Source organism: Solanum verrucosum, unplaced genomic scaffold, assembly GCF_900185275.1.
Source record: "Solanum verrucosum unplaced genomic scaffold, falcon-dt-bn FXZP01000088.1, whole genome shotgun sequence".
Lineage (NCBI taxonomy): Eukaryota > Viridiplantae > Streptophyta > Magnoliopsida > Solanales > Solanaceae > Solanum > Solanum verrucosum.
This window is the reverse complement of record NW_026020077.1, coordinates 2,099,084-2,118,314: the sequence shown is the minus strand read 5'-3', so window position 1 is coordinate 2,118,314 and position 19,231 is coordinate 2,099,084. Positions and strand designations below refer to the sequence as shown.

General features: G+C 36.4%; 2 protein-coding genes across 2 annotated transcripts; one reads left to right on the top strand and one right to left on the bottom strand.

Moving 5' to 3' along the window:
• Positions 1–1,813: 1,813 nt before the first annotated feature.
• Positions 1,814–6,223, top strand: LOC125824057 (D-3-phosphoglycerate dehydrogenase 3, chloroplastic-like). Its single transcript, XM_049503409.1, has 5 exons — positions 1,814–2,485; positions 4,176–4,552; positions 4,785–4,895; positions 4,978–5,073; positions 5,367–6,223. Exons 1-5 carry the CDS (start codon positions 1,939–1,941, stop codon positions 6,036–6,038), a joined length of 1,803 nt encoding a protein of 600 aa, XP_049359366.1. The 5' UTR covers positions 1,814–1,938; the 3' UTR covers positions 6,039–6,223.
• Positions 6,224–7,270: 1,047 nt separating this feature from the next.
• Positions 7,271–14,008, bottom strand: LOC125824062 (quinolinate synthase, chloroplastic). The gene is made up of 7 exons (XM_049503416.1): positions 13,050–14,008; positions 12,460–12,744; positions 11,427–11,645; positions 11,124–11,303; positions 10,358–10,873; positions 7,738–7,899; positions 7,271–7,546 (listed from the first exon to the last, which is right to left on the bottom strand). The coding sequence occupies exons 1-7, from the start codon at positions 13,839–13,841 to the stop codon at positions 7,436–7,438; spliced, it is 2,265 nt and encodes a 754-aa protein (XP_049359373.1). The 5' UTR covers positions 13,842–14,008; the 3' UTR covers positions 7,271–7,435.
• Between the last annotated feature and the right edge of the window lie 5,223 nt (positions 14,009–19,231).

Genomic DNA, 19,231 nt, shown 5'->3' with positions numbered 1-19,231 from the left:
TGTTTATGGGTACTTTAATTGGATCTTGAGAAGAGCCAAAATAACTTATGCCCTTTCACATTACTTCATCAAAAAGGAATCCATCCCTATAATCTATCATAATTTCAGGGATTTCAATTACTTCTGCCATGATTATCAGTACGATTTCTGTTCTCAATCAATTAGTCTAATATCAATGAGCTACAATTTTGTTCATCCTTCTCCAATGGAAAACAGCATTTAGAAGAACATACTAAATTTTACAGCAACAACATAAAAGATTGTAGTTACAGCAAACTAAAAACAAGAAATTTACATTAAAATACGATATATGATAAAATAGTTTTTCTAATTCATCCACAATTTTAAATACGGAATTAAGCACAATCAAATTCAAATAAGGGAATAACAGCACACAAAAAACAAATTATGATAGAATAGTTCTTCAACATGAACTCCAAAAGCTCAAACCTATAGACATCCACATAAATAGCTCAATGTGGAGTCAAGAGAAACGAAAATTTTGATTATTCCCAAAAGTACACATTTGGGGTTTGATAAAGTTCGAATCTTTCCATACACAAAACTTATAATTTTTTGTTTTATAGCAAGAAGCATCAAAGAAAAAACAAAGAGAAAAGACAAATATTAACATACCCAAATTGTATCTTGTGAATCAAGTCTTGCGCAGAAAAAAGGGCTTTGAAAGGAAAAGAGGAATGGAGAATTTGACGACGTCGGTGGCCGGTGGGTCGTAGAGAAAAGAGGCCACGATTATGAGGAAGCTGATATATAGCAGCTGTTTAATTGGTCAAATATGATTACAATTCCAACCCCAAATCAAATCTGCAGGTAAAATAAAAGACACGATTAGGCACTGCCACGTGTATGAAAACTTTATGGTAAAATAAAATTAGATCATCGGGTAATCTATCTACCTCTTCACAGGTACGGGCGGCTTCACCTTTTAATTTCACTATTGTTTTTGTTTTTGTGGGGTCTCACTCTTTCAATCACTTTTTAGGTTAGAGGCACTTTTTATGTTTGTCCAAAATCTACTCAAAGATGAATTGATTTCCTTCTCTCCTCAGAAAATAAGATTTTGAATCCTAATTAAATATGAACATAGTAAATTATGAAATTAATTATTGAGGCATTTTATTATGAAAATAATTTAAATTTTTTAATTTAATTATATTTACCCATCAATTACAAATTATTCTGCTAATATATTACTCCCTTTGTCCCTAATTACTTGTCTACTTTTGAATTGACACACCCATTAAGATAACAATAATTGACATAGTGAATTTATCATTTTATCTCTATTAATTATGAAGTAGATGAATTAAAAACTTAAGATTTTCATGAAGTTCTATCATTTTCAAAGTAATTAATTGAGGGTATAATACGTAAAAAAAATTGTTCTTTCTTTATTTGTCAAAATAGACAAGTAATTAGGGACAACAAAAAAAGGAAATGTGGACGAGTAATTAGGGATAGAGGGAGTATTATTCCTCTGTCTTATTTTATGTGAGGTAGTTTGATTCGGCACAGAGATTAAGAAAGAAAGGAAGACTTTTAAAACTTGTGATCCAAAATGAATGATATAAATTTGTATAGCTATAAATTATTTCATTAAAGATAAAATAGACATTTTATAATTAAATTGTTACAAAATGTGTAAATCACATGGGACAAAGATAATAAAAAAGAACAGTTAAAATAATCCAAAGGGGCTCTAAATAAATAATATAATTTGGTAAGAGAGAGTACACGTCCACCTACTTTATTTGGTCCCAATTTCCTATTCATCACTCGTCAGCAACCAGTCACCCATAAAACCCTCTCCAAATCCTTCCACAAGAACAACTCATTTTCAACCTTCTTCCGCCGCAACAATCACCGCCGCCGCTGCCGTCTCACCACACTGAGCTACGCTCCGAATAGTTTACCACAATGGCGGCTTCAGCTTCTTCAACTATGCTTTTATCTTCAAAATCTTCACGCGCCTCTCTCTCATGGAAAAACCAGCTTGCTTCCACCTCTGCCTTTCGCGTCTCCGGGGTTACCCTCCCGCGCAGAAGCCTCCGTCAGTGTCCAAGGTTCATTGTTTTCTCTATGGACGCCAAACCTACGGTTCTAGTTGCTGAAAAACTAGGTGAGGCAGGGCTAAAACTATTAAAGGAATTTGCGAATGTTGATTGCTCATATAACTTGAGTCCTGAGGAGCTGTGCACTAAGATCTCTCTTTGTGATGCGTTGGTTGTGCGGAGTGGAACAAAGGTGACCCGTGAGATCTTTGAATCTTCTGGTGGACGGCTGAAAGTTGTTGGACGTGCTGGTGTGGGGATTGATAACGTTGATCTTGCGGCGGCAACAGAGCATGGATGCCTTGTTGTTAATGCGCCCACTGCTAATACAGTTGCAGCTGCCGAGCATGGAATCGCCCTTCTCACTGCTATGGCTCGGAATGTTGCTCAAGCTGATGCTTCTGTCAAAGCTGGTAACCGTTTTAACTTTTTAGAGGCAGATCTAGAATTTTAAGTCCGGCAAACTACTAACATAACCATTAATCACTCCGGCACAATTTATGTGACATTTTTCGAATTTTGAGATTCAAACAAGTCTCGTTACATTTTTTATTTGTCTTTTAAATTATTTTGAATTGCCAATTTTTGTGACTTTACTTTTTATATAGTTTATAAATATGTAAATTTCATTTCAAAAAAATTGAAGATTCCTTGCGCAAGTTTCCGGTCAAACTTAAACGGTTTGACCCTCGAAAAACGAAAAGTGCAATATAAACAGCGGACAGAGGGAGTACTTATTTTGTGACCGTGGGTGCTAACTTAGTTAAATATATTTTCAAAAAACTTTCAACTAGAGGCTGTGCGAAAGTCTCAATCTGCCCCAGCATCATTGTGTTTTGAATACAATGACATGCCCGCGAATATAATCGTCAATGAGTTTGTTTTGTGATTGAGAGAAATATCTTATGAAATCCGTGTATTATGGTCTCGCAAGGCTGATTAGATCTATGTCAAGTTGGTCTAAATGTTCTATTACCTAGAAAGAGAAAAGATTGTAATTTGACATAGATCTTATTCAAGTGAAATACATGCACATTCTTTGGAAGTATCTGTAGCAATTTTATTTTTTTTGCAGTAAAGCAGTGTTATCAAAGGCGAAAAGCGCAAAACAGCTCTAAAGTTTGTTGGGGCTTTAAGCGCAAGTGCAAATAAAGCATGGGCTTTAATTAAAAAAGCGCAAAGGGACAAAAAATTTCAAATATATGTGTTTAGTTCAAGACTAATAATTATAAACATGTATGAGCAAAGAAATTAATAAAACATTATGATAAAGTTAAATATCAATTGTTTAGCCTCACTTCTTTAGAAGAGGCTCATTGGCAAGGAAAATTTTGCCTTAAAACCTTAATGAAGACACTAAAGTGCACATAAAGCGAGGCTAGGCGCTCAACACGTTTTGAGCCTCACTTCAGGGCTTAAGCGCGCCTTTGACAACACTGCAGTAAAGACAACCCTTTTTAATTTTATTTATTACAATGCCTTCTAAAAAGGTGAACTAATCATTTTAGAGTGTGTAATTCGAGTTGGAGTAGCTTATTAAGTCGGATTGGTCTGTGACTTTGTTGATTCAAAGATAGAAATGCTTGACAAGCACGGGAATTGATGAAATAGTTGATGTATCTAGAAGAAATAATTTCATCAATGCTGGTGCAAGTATGAAAAACCTGGAGATCCAGGTTCAAACACTTTGCTTGTCTTAGTTATCAGGCTTACCCAGTACCTGTCCTATTCTTGTGGGATGCATTAGTCAAGGTACACGCAAGCTGACACTGTCATAAAAGAAACATATAAAGGATGATCCACAGCTAATTGGTTTTATTATTTGTTCTGCTGTCAGTTCTAATGCCACTTCTTTTTCTTTTTGGAGAAAATCTAAGGCCACCTCCATCTGTTCTTCCCTTTCTAAGCATTCTTAGGATCATTACCCAAAATATGGAACCCTCAACCCAATCTGTCTTTAACTTTCCACTTTCTTTTTCCCAATGTTTATTTGCTTGGAGTAGATGTCTGAAAATATTGTTTCCATGGCTGCTAACGAATTCCCCTGATATACTTGTTGCTTTGACACACCTCTAAAAAATTGTATCATGATATGGCTTCCAGGGAAATGGTTGAGGAACAAATATGTTGGTGTCTCCCTAGTAGGCAAAACACTTGCTGTGATGGGTTTTGGGAAGGTTGGATCAGAAGTCGCAAGGCGAGCTAAGGGGCTTGGCATGCATGTCATCGCTCATGACCCATACGCCCCTGCTGACCGTGCACGCGCTATTGGTGTGCAGCTTGTGAGCTTTGATGAAGCCCTTGCATCTGCAGATTTCATCTCACTTCACATGCCACTGACCCCTGCTACAAAGCAGATCCTGAATGATGAAACTTTTGCAAAGATGAAAAAGGGTGTACGGATTGTGAATGTTGCTCGTGGGGGTGTGATTGATGAAGAAGCTTTGGTGAGGGCACTTGATGCAGGCATTGTGGCACAGGTCCTGGCTCTTCATCTTTGAGACACTCAACACCTATGAATTAGTAATTATTTATTGAGCTATTGTTGTCTCTATATTTCCCTCAAACCTTCATGCCTGTTGGAATATCGAGTGTCCAAAAGCCATCCTTTGTTATCTTTCACCTTTCATCTCCATTGGAGGATTGGACTGTAGAATAGACTTCTTCACTGTCAGTCTATGTAATTGTACTAACATATAAATCCTGTAACAGGCAGCACTTGATGTTTTCACTGTGGAGCCGCCACCAAAGGATAGCAAGTTGATTCAACATGAGAATGTGACTGCAACTCCACATCTTGGTGCTAGTACTACAGAGGCTCAGGTTTGTGCACATTACAATCATGTATGCCACACTTTTTCTTCCAGTTCACCCATTTACTAATACTCTCTGAATGATTGTCCAGGAAGGTGTGGCAATTGAGGTCGCTGAAGCAGTTGTTGGCGCTTTGAAAGGGGAGCTCTCAGCTACTGCTGTCAATGCACCTATGGTTCCTGCTGAGGTACATGCTTTCAGTATTTACCAGTTATCATCCTCTATTATTTATATTTCGGGGGGGGGGGGGGGTTGGAAGGCTTGGGGCAGTACTTTAACTGAACTAGCATGCCCATGTAGGACGTCTTTCATTTATCTAATTAGCATGTAATCTGTGTTATTGTAGCTGAGTCCTTAGAGTTACAGATATGTAGAGAAGTGGTTTATCCTTTTCCCCTGTATTTTCTTTAACAGGGGAGTTGCTTGTTGAATTGATAAAACAAATGTCTGAATTTAACTTTTGCTACCTCTCTCATGCAGGTGCTATTAGAGCTGAAGCCTTTTGTTGTACTTGCTGAAAAACTTGGTAGACTTGCTGTCCAGTTGGTTGCCGGTGGAAGTGGTGTTAAATCAGTGAAAGTAACATATGGTTCAGCTAGAGCACCTGATGATCTTGATACAAGATTGCTTCGTGCCATGATAACTAAAGGCATGATTGAGCCAATTTCCAGTGTTTTCATTAACTTGGTTAATGCAGATTTCACTGCTAAACAAAGGGGACTACAGATATCTGAAGAACGACTTCTCCTAGATGGTTCACCAGAAAGTCCAGTTGAGTTCATTCAGGTTCAGATAGCGAATGTAGAATCCAAGTTTGCCAGTGCTATTTCTGACTCAGGAGAGATTAGAGTGGAGGGTAGAGTTAAAGATGGAGTCCCTCATTTGACAAAGGTCGGGTCTTTTGAAGTGGATGTGAGCTTGGAAGGCAGTATCATTCTTTGCAGTCAGGTTGATCAGCCAGGAATGATTGGAAAAGTGGGTAGTGTCTTGGGTGAGGAGAATGTGAATGTCAGCTTCATGAGTGTTGGAAGGGTTGCTCCTAGAAAGCAAGCTGTTATGGCTATTGGGGTGGATGAACAACCCAGCAAGGAGTCACTAAAGAGGATTGGGGAAATTCCTGCCATCCAGGAGTTCGTTTACCTTGGATTATAGGGTACTATTATAATTTTTGGGATCTGGATTCTTTATGAAGTAAAATTTGGTAATGTTGTTGTTTACAAGTAGATTAGTGTAGGACAAATAAACTATCGGCTCTGTGATTAGTGGTATTTTTCCTATATTGAGTTTTTCAATATGACATTTTGTATTTCTTTTTTATTTCAAGAGATATGAGCATTTCCTTGTTCCGCCCCCTGTTCAAACAAACGCCTCATTACTTTTGAGATGTTGCAAGTGTTAGTTGTGTGCTTGGAACTAAATTAGGTATGGTTGGAATGGTGTGAATGATTAGACCATGGGTTGTTTGGTAGGGTGGATTTGGCAAAATAATAGTTTTACTTGTACACTTTATTTAATACTATTCTTATACATTTTTTTATTACCTCTCCGTAGGAGCACCCCCACTTTACTACCTTGATGACTCAAACCCACAACATTAAGGTTAAGGATTGCGCAACTCTCATGTCATACTACTCTAACACAAAAAAAAATCATAGCATTGACAATACCAATACCATTCTTATGCTTATACACCCTATCCATTACTATTTAAAAATCATGCAATGTAAGCTATTTTTAATAGAACAAATCTAACATTCGATATGAAATAACGTCAGCATTAATAATCCCAACTTACTAGTCCTAGTACTATTTGTGTTGTGGGAGGAAAAGTTGGTCTCATTATATTGCCTTGGATCATCTTTTGACTTAACTTCTGGGTCAATTGGTCAGAAATTCACATGAGACAGACATATGAAATGTAGTCAATGATACTGCTAGTGTAACTAGTCAATTGGTACTTCAACCTCCATCTTCAAACCAACATACTTGTACCATTACAATGTCTGCTAATGATTAATTGACAATCACCTTCATGTTGAAATACTATTAATAACAATCTCTTCTCTGAATTAGACAGTTCCTATAATACTGTCAATTACAATCATAGCCAACAAAAAGCATATGAAAACTACCGGCATCACCCGGAGAAGATGCTATCACTATTGCTGCTCATTGTTTTTCAATACAAAATATCTTTCTAACTTCCCTCTGAAGGCAAAGACACCAGCCATCTGACTTCAGCTTCAGGACCACCAAAACCATTTTTGTAGCATCATGACAACAGAAACTACACTTTCAATGCCAACAAAATTTTGTAAGGGGTACAGCTAAAACAAAAGCCAATCATTATTTTCCTCTATCTATAAATCTATTATCACGCTAAATCAGGTGAAAATAATAATAAAAAGTAAGAACCAGAACAATCAAGGCATGCACACAGCACAAAATCGCTGTATGATCCATGTACCGAGCAGAAAAAATGTGGCAGGCATAATGTTCCTTCAGGCCTTGCCTAGTATATCTAATTAAGGGAAGTAACTTCCATCTGTCTAAATACCACTGTTGGTCCAGCTTTTCTTGTAATTATGCGAGCTGGATTGTCCATTATCACAAGGTTGAAGTATTTGATTGATGAGCTGCTCTGGTAATCTTTTTGTAGCCTGCAAAAGGGGAGTTCAAGAGAAAACATTTAATTCTATATCCAACTAACTAGCTCTTTTCGTGTGCAACTCAAAATGGACTACTGCAGGATCAATTATAATATCTCTTCATTTGCTCAAAGCAAACTACACGAGGCATTGTCATGTTACCTGGATAAATTCATTTTGATAATAAAGATGAGGAAACAAACCTGAAAATGTCTCATGTGCAGAATTGGCTCACAACCAATATCCGCAATTTGTTTTCCTTTCGGGGTTAGCAAACTGAAACGTCCTGCCTCATAAGCTGAAAGTTCAGCTTTGTTATGGGGCAAGCTGTGGCAAACTCTTAGCAACGAGCTAAGAGAGTTCATCTGACAGAAAAAGGATGTAATCAAATCAGATTTCATCTTTAGAAAAGAAAAAAATTATATTTGGTTCAGGAAGACATCCACTAAATAACTGCACTTAACTAAGTTGAAGTTTAACATGCTGCAACAAGTAATTCTATGTCAACAATGCAAGATTTGAAAAAATATAACATGTAGCAATAGGTCATTCTATGATGACAATGCAACATTTGAAGGCACCTAGTTTGGGGCAACCACATATAAAAAGATTGGAAGGGGAGTTAAAATGTTGAAAGATCAGGAAGAGGCTAGACTATACTCAATCTCACTGAGAGTCCAATGAGAATGCTTTGAATGAACGTTCATATTTGAGTCCAATGAGAATGCTTTGAATGAACGTTCATATGGGATTTAAGATCTTCTGTTTACAAAGGCAATCATATGGGATTTAATATCTTAACAGGAGTGTGCTCCTTGCCAAGACAATGCATATTAGGAAGCTTATTTCACAGTGGAAGAGCTACTTTTATCATTAAAGTGAGAAGGAAAAACAGAACTTAATAAAATATCACCACCATCTTAAATAACAAGCATTTTGAAGAAAGCCATGTCTGATAGTTTCTTGACTGTGCATCTTGCTTCATCAAAAGGGTTCAAACTGTTCATCAGTCTACCTTAATTCCAAATATCAAGCGAGTCCTCATTCTATACTCATTGAATCAAGACATCTGCACAATATCGCATGAAGCCCTTAACGTCACTTCGGGCCCTGACAATTCACTCGTGCGCCCCCCACCCCACCCCCAACCTAAGGAGAAAAAATAAATAAATGTGAAATCATATTATTTCTCAACAGTTACGCCAATTGTATCTTGTTTTCCCAACTATTAGTCTGTTACCCATCTTATGTGTATTTCCCTTCAAGTTTCTTTCAATGACATGCTTGATACTACCTGGGTCACGGAGAATATTCCTCCCTTTACTGTTTGTTTATGCTTTACACTAGCCTGTTTCATGGCAACGATGGTAACAAGGGGAAGCAATAACGAGTAAACAGCTTTTAATAATTAGTTTTAAACAGGGAATTTTAAGGAAAAACAATTTATCATTATGCTAAAATACTTATTAATACAAAACTTTAGCACCTACTACGCATTGAACAAGACTGTTAACGGTCCAAATCCCAGCTGAAACTCATTTGTCAGACTCCAAGACTATTTGAAACAAGGAAAAAATGAAATTACCAAGACACAAAAAAGATAATTTTTTTAAGAATCGGTAATTGTATTGATTAAAAAGCACCAAGAAAGTACAGCAAAAATATTTACAAACAAAAGCAAAAGTATGTCCCTGGAGATAATAAGATATTTCAAGTCTAAGACAGTGAAAAAATAAATCAATATTCAAGTCTAAGACAGTGAAAAATAAATCAATCTTCAAGAGTTCAAAATGCTGTAGTGTGAGCACTGATTCGCTATATACCCCCTCATTTCCTTTTCTTGTTTTTTTAATTACCCACCTGAAATTTTACCATCAGTCCCCTAGCAATCACGAAAATTTATATTGTCCGTGTAGTGTAGGGTAGTTTTACAGTTTTACTTGCGGTAACATGTCATTTATCATCTGTTGCATGTTATCAATCTATGATTGCTATGAAAAGTCACCCTTAATTGCTTTTTACACTCACTTAAGCTTAATAGCTTTAACATGATTTTATATTTTTTTATGTACATATAGCTGAGTTAGAAGTTGTTCCGTTATGCATGGTATTGCGAATTTTCATTATGATATGTATAAAGATACATGTATATAAATGTGTGTGCTTGTACACAATGTGCTTCTCTAAGTGAGTCCCTCCCACATGGTCTTAAATTGTGTATATTACTAAATGGAATCTGGACAGGTTCATTGCAGGAAAGGTTCTATGTCCAACCTAAAGTTGCTAAATTTGGGACTCCATTTCTCAAATATCCGAGCCATCGGATCTGAAGCTCAAAGTTCCAAACTATTAGGAGATTCAAGAATTTAGCTGAAAGCAATAAAAGATAGCTTTTGGAAATCAGGAGTGGCACTAGGATTCCTAAACTGCAAGGAATATTACTGCACAATGAATAACAGAAAAATGTGAAGGAATGCGTTGAACCATTTAGAGAACATTTCTTGACCAATATTCTCTGCCTTCACAATCTCCTCTGAACATCTTTTCATAGTCAACTATAATATGGATCCCTATAATGCACCCCATACATATAAAGGCACCGTGGCATATAAAAACTGTTGACAGAATTCTCTAATAATAGTACGAAGGAAATGATCTTCTCTAATATGCATTAGGAATAAGAGTGATACTGAAGAAAACAAAGAAAGACTGATTTTTGTTCATCTTTTTTGGCAATAGCAAATAATAACAGCTATGAAATGTGACAATTGTAAGTACTTTTAAGAAGAAGCAGGCAATGGATGACAGAAAATCAATGCTAACCTTCATATATGGACAAGAGGCACATCCACCGTGAAGAGAACACCCCTCTCCACTTGCAACTCCAGGTATAACATTGACCTTCAAGGAATCCCTCATTTCACCAAACGTTTGGTCCAAAGATGAACTTGTAGATGTTCTTGTCACTGATTCTGATGAGACAGGAAAGACAATCTCAACACTAACTTTTGCTCCTCCAGAAGAGGGGTCAGCAGAACAGAGTAATTTACGGACTGTAGCAACTATTGAAGTAATCATTCCTGATTCTGTTCCTAAAACAAACTGAAGATGGTCATCTACATTTCTATCCAAGGCCTCTTGTACCCTTTGTTTGATAAAATCTAGTATGTTTTGGGTAGAACCTACTACTCCCATGCCCCTTTTCTTAGCTTCCATTGCTAGAGAAAACATTTCACCAGGAACTTCAAAGTGTGCAGTAAGGAATGCATCAGAATACATTTCATTTATCTTCCCCACAACTTCATGACCAAAGAGGTGATGAACAATGCATGTCCCATCCTGGAGGAGGGAAAAAGCAACAGAAGCAACAATAGGTTATTCATTAACTAAAACGACGATGCTGAATAGCATATTTGTACAATATCAGACAGTAAATCAAAGCATTATTGATGTTCTCAAATAAAAGTTTCCAGGAGATAAATCTTTTCCTCAAAGTTTACCCTCAACAAATGCTTCAACTTAAATTACAGTGAAGAATGGCCATTTAACACCTAATTCATTTGCCTAAGTGTAAAAGAACTTGAATTACCTGAAAATAATGCAGTCGAGGAAGCAAGGATTTAATGGACATTCTGTTGTGTAAAGGATGAATCTCAGAAATTTCTTCATCAGTCATCACGGACATCTGACTGAACAATTCCATAATGTTTGAGCCCATGTAGGTATCAGGACCATACCACACCTTCAAGTCAGGTACTTCAGCAAATGCCTGGATAGATGTTAGATGCAGCTTCATTAGTTAAAGAAAATCTGATTGACATTTATCATTGAAAAGACAAAAATATTTTGAAGAACTTGAAACAAGACAAACAATGGAAGCAATTCAACCGACCTGTAGAATAGTTTGCACAACATTAGAGGAAGTACATGTTATGGTTGGAACAAGCTCATGGGAATATGCTTTCGTCTCCAGAGAGGTATTTATGTAGACAACATGCAGAGATGGAGAAGAAACTGAAGCTGTTGTAAGATAATGCATGTATGATGGACTGGATGCAGCTTCAGCCAAAGAGCAACCAATGTGTTCATCCGACATCCGATAAACTCCAACCTACACAAAGAAGCATTAATCTATGCAGAGGATACTTGAGAGCACATACAAGATATCATCAAATTCTGTAATAGATATATTCCATGTTATGGCAGAAACTATCAGTATTAGAAAAAGAAGATAATCCCAAAATAACATGGTAAATCCCAAAGGCTTGGAAGATTCAAATTACTGATTCAGTTGGATAATATTCATTAATCCAAATCTTACCCCCTACATCCCACACACACCGAAGAAGTGAAATGCTATTTGTTTAAGCAAAAGTGGGTTCAGTAGTGTCTGAATTCTTTTTCATAGTCTACCCATCTATTCTTGAAGATATATCATATGAGCAATGAAATTGGTGGCGTACAGAGAAAAGATTCCATTTTTATCGCAGAAAACTGGACCTGTATACCACAAAAAGATTTTAGTACCTATTAACAAGTATACCTTAGGCCAAGTTGAACAAGCTAGCCTATGGACTTTGAAGGGATTTTGGATCAAAGAAGATCAACAGCATAGGGGTTTTTTTAAGCAGGAAGAGATACAGATGGGCAAATTTCAAAGTAGTAATCCAATTAAGCAGTAAAAAGAGCACTTAACATGACAATTCATCGTGTATTTATTAGTAGGAGAAACTGCTCTCTGCTGCTTTTTTCATGAGGTCTATTTTTACTGAAAAACATGGGCTTTTCTTTTAAAAATTTGCACATCATGTCACAGCCGTTCTGATCTAGTATGAAGAAATCAATTACAATGGTAGTCACAACTGGTTGACCAAGTAAACAGAGACTCATGATATTATAGAACAGAAAACAGGGGATGTATTTACCTCTGGAAATCCAGCTTGATCAAGAATAGCTCGCACGTTCTCTGACATGAAATCTACACCTAATACAGTTATAAATTGACATCCAGATTTTGCCATACTGACAGCTGAATCTGCCATGACCAAAGAATCAGATATATGTATATGGGGCCAAAACTTCTGTGCTGCAGTTAGAACACCTTGCACTTCAGGATCCATGTAAAAATGAGCAACAACTCCAATCTTCTTCTCTTTTAGCGCATTGACAAGTTCTTGGACCCTTGATTCATCAGGAAACAAGAACCTAGCCTGCAATTACAATAGAAATCAACTTAGAACTTTAAAGGTCAGGAAGTTCAAGGTCCCTAATTCTAAAGAACAGCATCAAGGTCTCGAATATGCATGGTGCCTCACTAAATTTACTTTTATAACAAACGAAACACAATAATCTAGAACACAAAACAAATGATAAACAAGTATTTCCTAGTTCACAATAAAGGTATGAGATACTAAAGTTTGAAGGTCAAAGTTCCTGTTTTTTTTTTTTATTCGGCATCGGCAATTTCTAAAACTCAACTGCTAATCATGAATAATTGAGTGAACAGAAAGAGCACCTGGGCTTCAGCATAGCTCCCTTTGGGTTGGATACCATCAGCAGTCACTACCAGAGACGGGAACAGCTCGCTGCGCGGCTTTCCATCGCGCTCCGCCACCAAAGCCCTTGTTCTTTTCTGCATGCTGACCAACACATTATGCCATGTATTCACCCTAGATGCAGATCCTTTCCTGTTCAACCCCACAGCATTCAGAGCATTCAAATCCTCTGTTTTCAACGCCAGCACCTCATCTGGGACAGCCCCATCAAGTAGCCAAACCAAACAGGCGCAAAACCCTTTAGTTAGCTCCGAATCACTGTCCACCAAAAATCTCATCTTGCCCTCCTCATCTAAACTCACATGCAGCCATACCTGCGCAGTACAACCCGGCACGCGATTCTCCGTGGTCTTAACGGACCCATCCATAGAAGGGAGCAGTGAGGCGTAGTGCATTAGACGCTTCACGCGATCGATTGGTTCAACTAGGGACTGGAATTCCGAAATCAGAAGTTTAAGCTTGGCAGAAGAAGAAGAAGAAGCATCCGAATGCGCATTGGGATGAGATTGGGAAGGAAAAGAAGTAACAGCTGAACAGGTAAAGGGTGAATTTAAGGGCTTTTTGGAATCAGGGTTTAATGGGGATGGTAAGAACGGAGCTTGTATGCATTTCACAAGGGGTCTAAAAGTCGAGGGCACTGTATAAACAGAGGAGGGTGCTCTTGAAATGGGTTTAGGACTAGAAAATAGACATGGGGTTTTCGAAAAGAAGGAAGAAGAAGAAGATTTCATGGCTAAATTTGCGGCATCCATTACAGAACTGTGTTTACTGGAATTCTTGAGTGAACAGAGATTAGAAGAAAAAAAAGTTAGAAAGAAGAGAAAATTATGAAAAAGAGGGGTTTTGCTGGTGAAGAAGGTTGTTCTCGAAGTGCGGAAAATGGCGGTAGACAAATGGATTTTGTATGTGCAGAAGAGAGAGAGAAACAGAGAGGAAACGGGAGGAGGAGGAGGAGAAGGAGGGCCTTGGAATAAATAGTGATGGTGGCGGAAATAAAAATAATATACCTACCTTTATCACCCGCGAAAATTGTAAGCGCAAATATGTGTTTAGGGTCGATTTGGAAAGCCACTTGGTAATTGAAATTGATCAATCTAATAATTACACAGTCTAATAATTGTATTGATCTGTTTGATTGTCACAGTGTAATTACAATGTAATTTCATTTGTCCTGTTTAGTTGGACGAATGCAATTACACAGTTAAATTTTAAAATAAATAATATTACTACTTAGTTAATTAATGAATACAAAGTTTTCTTCTGGCCATAATGACAAACAAAATAATGAAACTTATCATGTCAAGAATAGACTAGTGGATCCATTAGGCAGTTCAAGTTCTATACATTTGGCCGGGTATAGGATGCGTTGGCAGCGTGAGGTAGATCGTTGTATCATCACTATAACTCTTATGTGATGATTGTCGGTTAAAGAAATTCCCACATAAGTTATTGTATTTTTATATACATCAGTTTATTGTATTTTTACATACATTTCAGAGTTATGTTGTATCTTTGTACATACACAAAGTTGACATCATGCTTTATTAAATAACTTTTCTTTATATTGCACTTGTTTAAACTGTTTTATATTGAAATGAGTTCAGTAAGTGTTCATGAGTTGAGAAGAGTCAAGGTAAGTGTTTCTTTCAGATTTCCTTTCAAGCCTATGTTTGTTAGCATTCCAACTCGCATACTCGTACATTCAATGTACTGATGTCAGTTGACCTGCATCTTATTATGATGCAGACACAGGTAACTAGGATCGGCATCCGGCGTATCGTTGATCCAGTGAGCAGTTAAGAGTCTGTTGGTGAGCCTCTTTGCATTCCAGATGACTCTTTTTTATTGTTTTCTAGTTAGTTCATTAGGATGTTGTGGGGTCTGTCCTAACATCAATCTCAGTTGTTATTAGAGGCTTCATAGACAGTCAGATGTTAGTCCTTTGAGTCTTTTCATTATCTTTTCTTATTGTTAAGACTTGGGTTGCCACTTTTGGCCAAGTTGAATGTTTAATCTTTAAAACATTCTCAGTTATTTTGTTATTCGGTTCAGTTAAGTTCATTTATCATTATAGATATGAATTTTATCTTCCGCTGAGTTAAGTAAGCCAGGCCAAAGGTTCGCTTGAGGCCAGCAATAGTCTTCGAGTGCCAGCCACGTCCAGGATGTAGGCTCGAGGAGTGACACGACGAGACTGATGATTGGGATGCAGCTAAGAAAACATCGACTGGTAATGGTTTTGAAAGAAGGGGGAGAGAGGTAAAACAAGAGGTTTTTTCTCCGATTCCCAGTCTAAAGCTAATGAATCTGATAATTGGGCAGCGAATAAAACTTTTGTACCCTCTTCTGGTCGAAGATTTGATAGGAGAGGGAATTTTGGGTCAAACGGTAGTGATTCCGATTCGGATCGGTGGACCAAAAAGAAGGAAGAGGAAGGTGGACGGAGATTTGCCTCCGGTGGTGGTGCATTCGACAGTTTAAGAGAAAGAAAAGGTGGGTTATTGGGTTTATGAGGAAGGTTGTGGGTTTATGGGTTAAAAGAATGGTCAAACGGGTAGTTGATTAGGATTAAGACACGTGTACAAAACGAGAGGTCCGTTAGTGAGAGGGGCATGTGTGTACCGATAATTGGAAGGCAGGGGCTTATGTGGACACAAAGTATAACGAAAGGCATAGACGTATCATTTATCAAAGTTCGGGGGTAAAATCGGCATTTTTCCCAATAAAAATATAGCGAGTTGTTCTTCAACTCTAACCATTCTTGAATCAATTAATAGACCTCTTGTTTTCATCTTATATGCAAGTTGCAAGAAACATTCAACATTCATACATAGTAGGTGATAACATCCACGAGAATGTCCTTCAATTAAATATTTGATAAACTTCGCTCCAATTAAAATTGATCTGTGCACTCTTTTTTTTATCCAACACTAAAATAATTTGCAATGATACTAATTAAAAATACACATTTTACCAGAAACACCATGATGTGATATTCCTTTGCCATCCTATTTGACAAGTAAATGAATTAATTTTAAAACTATAATGGCATAAGAAAGAGCGGAATATTCTTATGATGGCAATTTGGAACAAATATGTAACGTAATTTGAAAACAAAGAAGAGATAAATAATAATAGGGAAAATACATAAAATCCCCCCTGAACTTGGCAGCGAAACTTACTTTGGCACTTTAACTTTACGGGTAATTATTTACCCCCTAATTTAGTTTCAATTGAATTTTATACCCCCTTAAATGTGACGTGGCAAAGAAAGTGGAACTACTTCCCTGCACGCGCGTAACAAATGAAAAAGTGTAAAGAAAAATAGTTAGCTATACACGTGTCATTTTTCAATTAGGGACTGATAATTAATTTTTCCTTTAATTTTTAGTGGGACCATCTCTTTCATTCTATTTTCTTATTTTATACTTTTCTTTTTTTCCTCATCGTCTTCCTTTCTTTCATTTCCCCCAAAATATAGACCTGCAACTAATTTCTTGATGTACAGATTGCTGGGAATTTTGGCAGATATTTTTTCCGATGAATCTCTCTATTTTCTTTGAATGTTCTTTTCATCTTTATAGTTTTTTAATCTATAATGTTAAAAGCAAACAAGAAAAGAGGGTTTCTTCGTCTAAAAGACAAATCACCATTGATATATCTTAATTTCTCATCAAGATGTACATCAAAAGCGAAATCACTGGTAAAGCAAAGAAAAATCTAAGAAATCGAAATCATTCTTCGTATTGAAAATATCGATTTCTCTGACGTCTAATTCTTCAAACTAAAATCTCAAAGCAAATATGTAATGGATTTTCCAATTTGAATGAGTTATTGATGGCTCAAACTTGTTGTATTTGAGTAAAGCAAAAGAGAAAAGTGCAGGTCTCAGCTTCGTTTGATTTGTGAACAAAACAAAGAGAAAAGGGCAGCCCCCATGGCAAAAACCACCAATTTGCTATTCAAAGCTATATCAGAATCGCTTAACCAAAATGTAGATCTTCAATTTCCATGATTGAACATAGCCCAGAAAGGTAGCATAAAAAATACCCCTTCCATCTCAAGAATGGTGGAAGAAAAAAAAATAAAAAGTGAAAAAAATAAAGAAGGGAGATTTGATAGGTGGAGGTGCGTGTAGAACACCTTCCTCACTACAAGTGGTTCTCTACTTTTGAGGAGGTATTAAATTCAATTGAAACTAAATTAGGGGGTAAATAACTATCCGTAAAGTTTCATTACTAAAGTAAATTTTGTGGACAAGTTTGAAGGGGATTTTATGTATTCACCCATAATAATACTATATACAATTTCAACAAAACATAATATAAGTCTTAGGGTTAATTCTAGAATAGATAATCTAGAAGTAAATAAGAAACTAGCCCAAAACATCATTCGAACAACAAAATATGTTTTTAAACGACATCACTCAATATAAACCAAGTTTGCACATAACCCATTTCTTTCTAAGCTCTGGAGCCAAGCAACAAAAAATCCAGCATTTCTCAGGTCAACAGTTTGCATAGTTCATTCATCATCGAAGTCTAATTCCAATATCAAAGGCATTAATTTTTCAACAGAAGTGTTTTTTGGTTCATGTTGTAGCCTTATTTGTTCTTCAGCTATTGTTGTCCATCTATCAACAGATTTTGCCAAGCTGTTTCCAATAGAATTCTTAATTCTCTTGGTACGTGATGTCAAAATTGGTTGCTCATCTAAATGACTTTTTCCTGCTCTCATATCTTGATTAGATGATTGAGTTACTTCAGGACTAGTAAAGGTCATGTTCTGAACAAAATATCCATCATCTGGGTCAACAAATTATGTATCTTCAGGAGCAGGTGTGGTAACTTTTTCAGCAGCTATATCATCATTGGTGAATTCACTTTGAAAATCTTCGACATCATTAATTTCACACCCATTCCTATCATCACCGATAGTATCTCCAATAATTAAGGCCAAAGTATTATAGTCTGGTAACGTCTTCGTCCTATACTTAGAATTTTTTGGGTGTGCCTATTATATTATCAATAGTCTTAAATCAGAAAAATAAATAACATAACTTTAAACTATATTGGGAAAAAAAGTAACAATATATATAACTCACTGCAAGGTATTGCTCCTAGACATCATCTTCAACATCAACTTTTTGAATTTCTTCATTCCACCCAAATTCACTATGTTGTGACATTTTGCTTCATAGTAGCATATATCTTCTTCAAAGTTCTCATCCTATTTTTCATTTTAGTCTTATCTAATGTGTCCCCATATAGCTTGTTCATTTCTTTTTCTACACTATCCCATCATTCGGTGGTTAAGCCTCCTGGTTGCGTTCTTTCCAACTTAACTTGTTCAACAATAAAGTAAATGGAGTGTTCATCTTGAACTTCACTCCATTTGGTGTATGGTTTTCCAACCTTAGGTGTTTGGTTAGTTGTCATCCTATATAAATGAAAATATAAAACACTAAAGCAGGCTATGACGTTAATTTGACAAGGTGAACTTGTAACACGAGGAGTAATATAATGTACCTCATGCTCACATTTACTGGATGACTATGACTAATCACCTATATCAAGTATGGCAAGAGAGGAATCAAAAATTATTTTGGTTTGACGCTCATCTAGGAAGTGTGTACAAGACCAGTTTCAAGCCCAAGCGAGCAACGAGGATAGCTAACCTGAATTATTAACCCATTTAAAGTTTGTTTGGTAGGCTAGCTAGGAGTTGATATTTTATTTTGCTACTCACTGTTGCTACCAGTGATAATATTTACGCATTGTAACAATCAACTAGACAATTTTAAATACAAAGAATGTAAATGGGAAGAAAGCAAGAGCAGGTGTATATCGACTGAGGCGAACTTCACAAAGTCATAAGCTAGTAAGACAAGCTAAGGAAGAGAAAAAGCCAACATGCTTAAAGCCATGATTTATTAAAACTAAACAGATCCTGAAATTACATAACCAGATGATTGTCATTGTAGGAAATATGTATAACTGATTGTTAGAATCGATTTTCTAATTTATTATTATTTTCATAAATTAAAGAAAAAAAATTCTCATATTTATTTTAATCTCAAGAACTAACATGAGAAAATACAAAGACCAAATTCATACATAATCTACCTAGACATCAAAATATG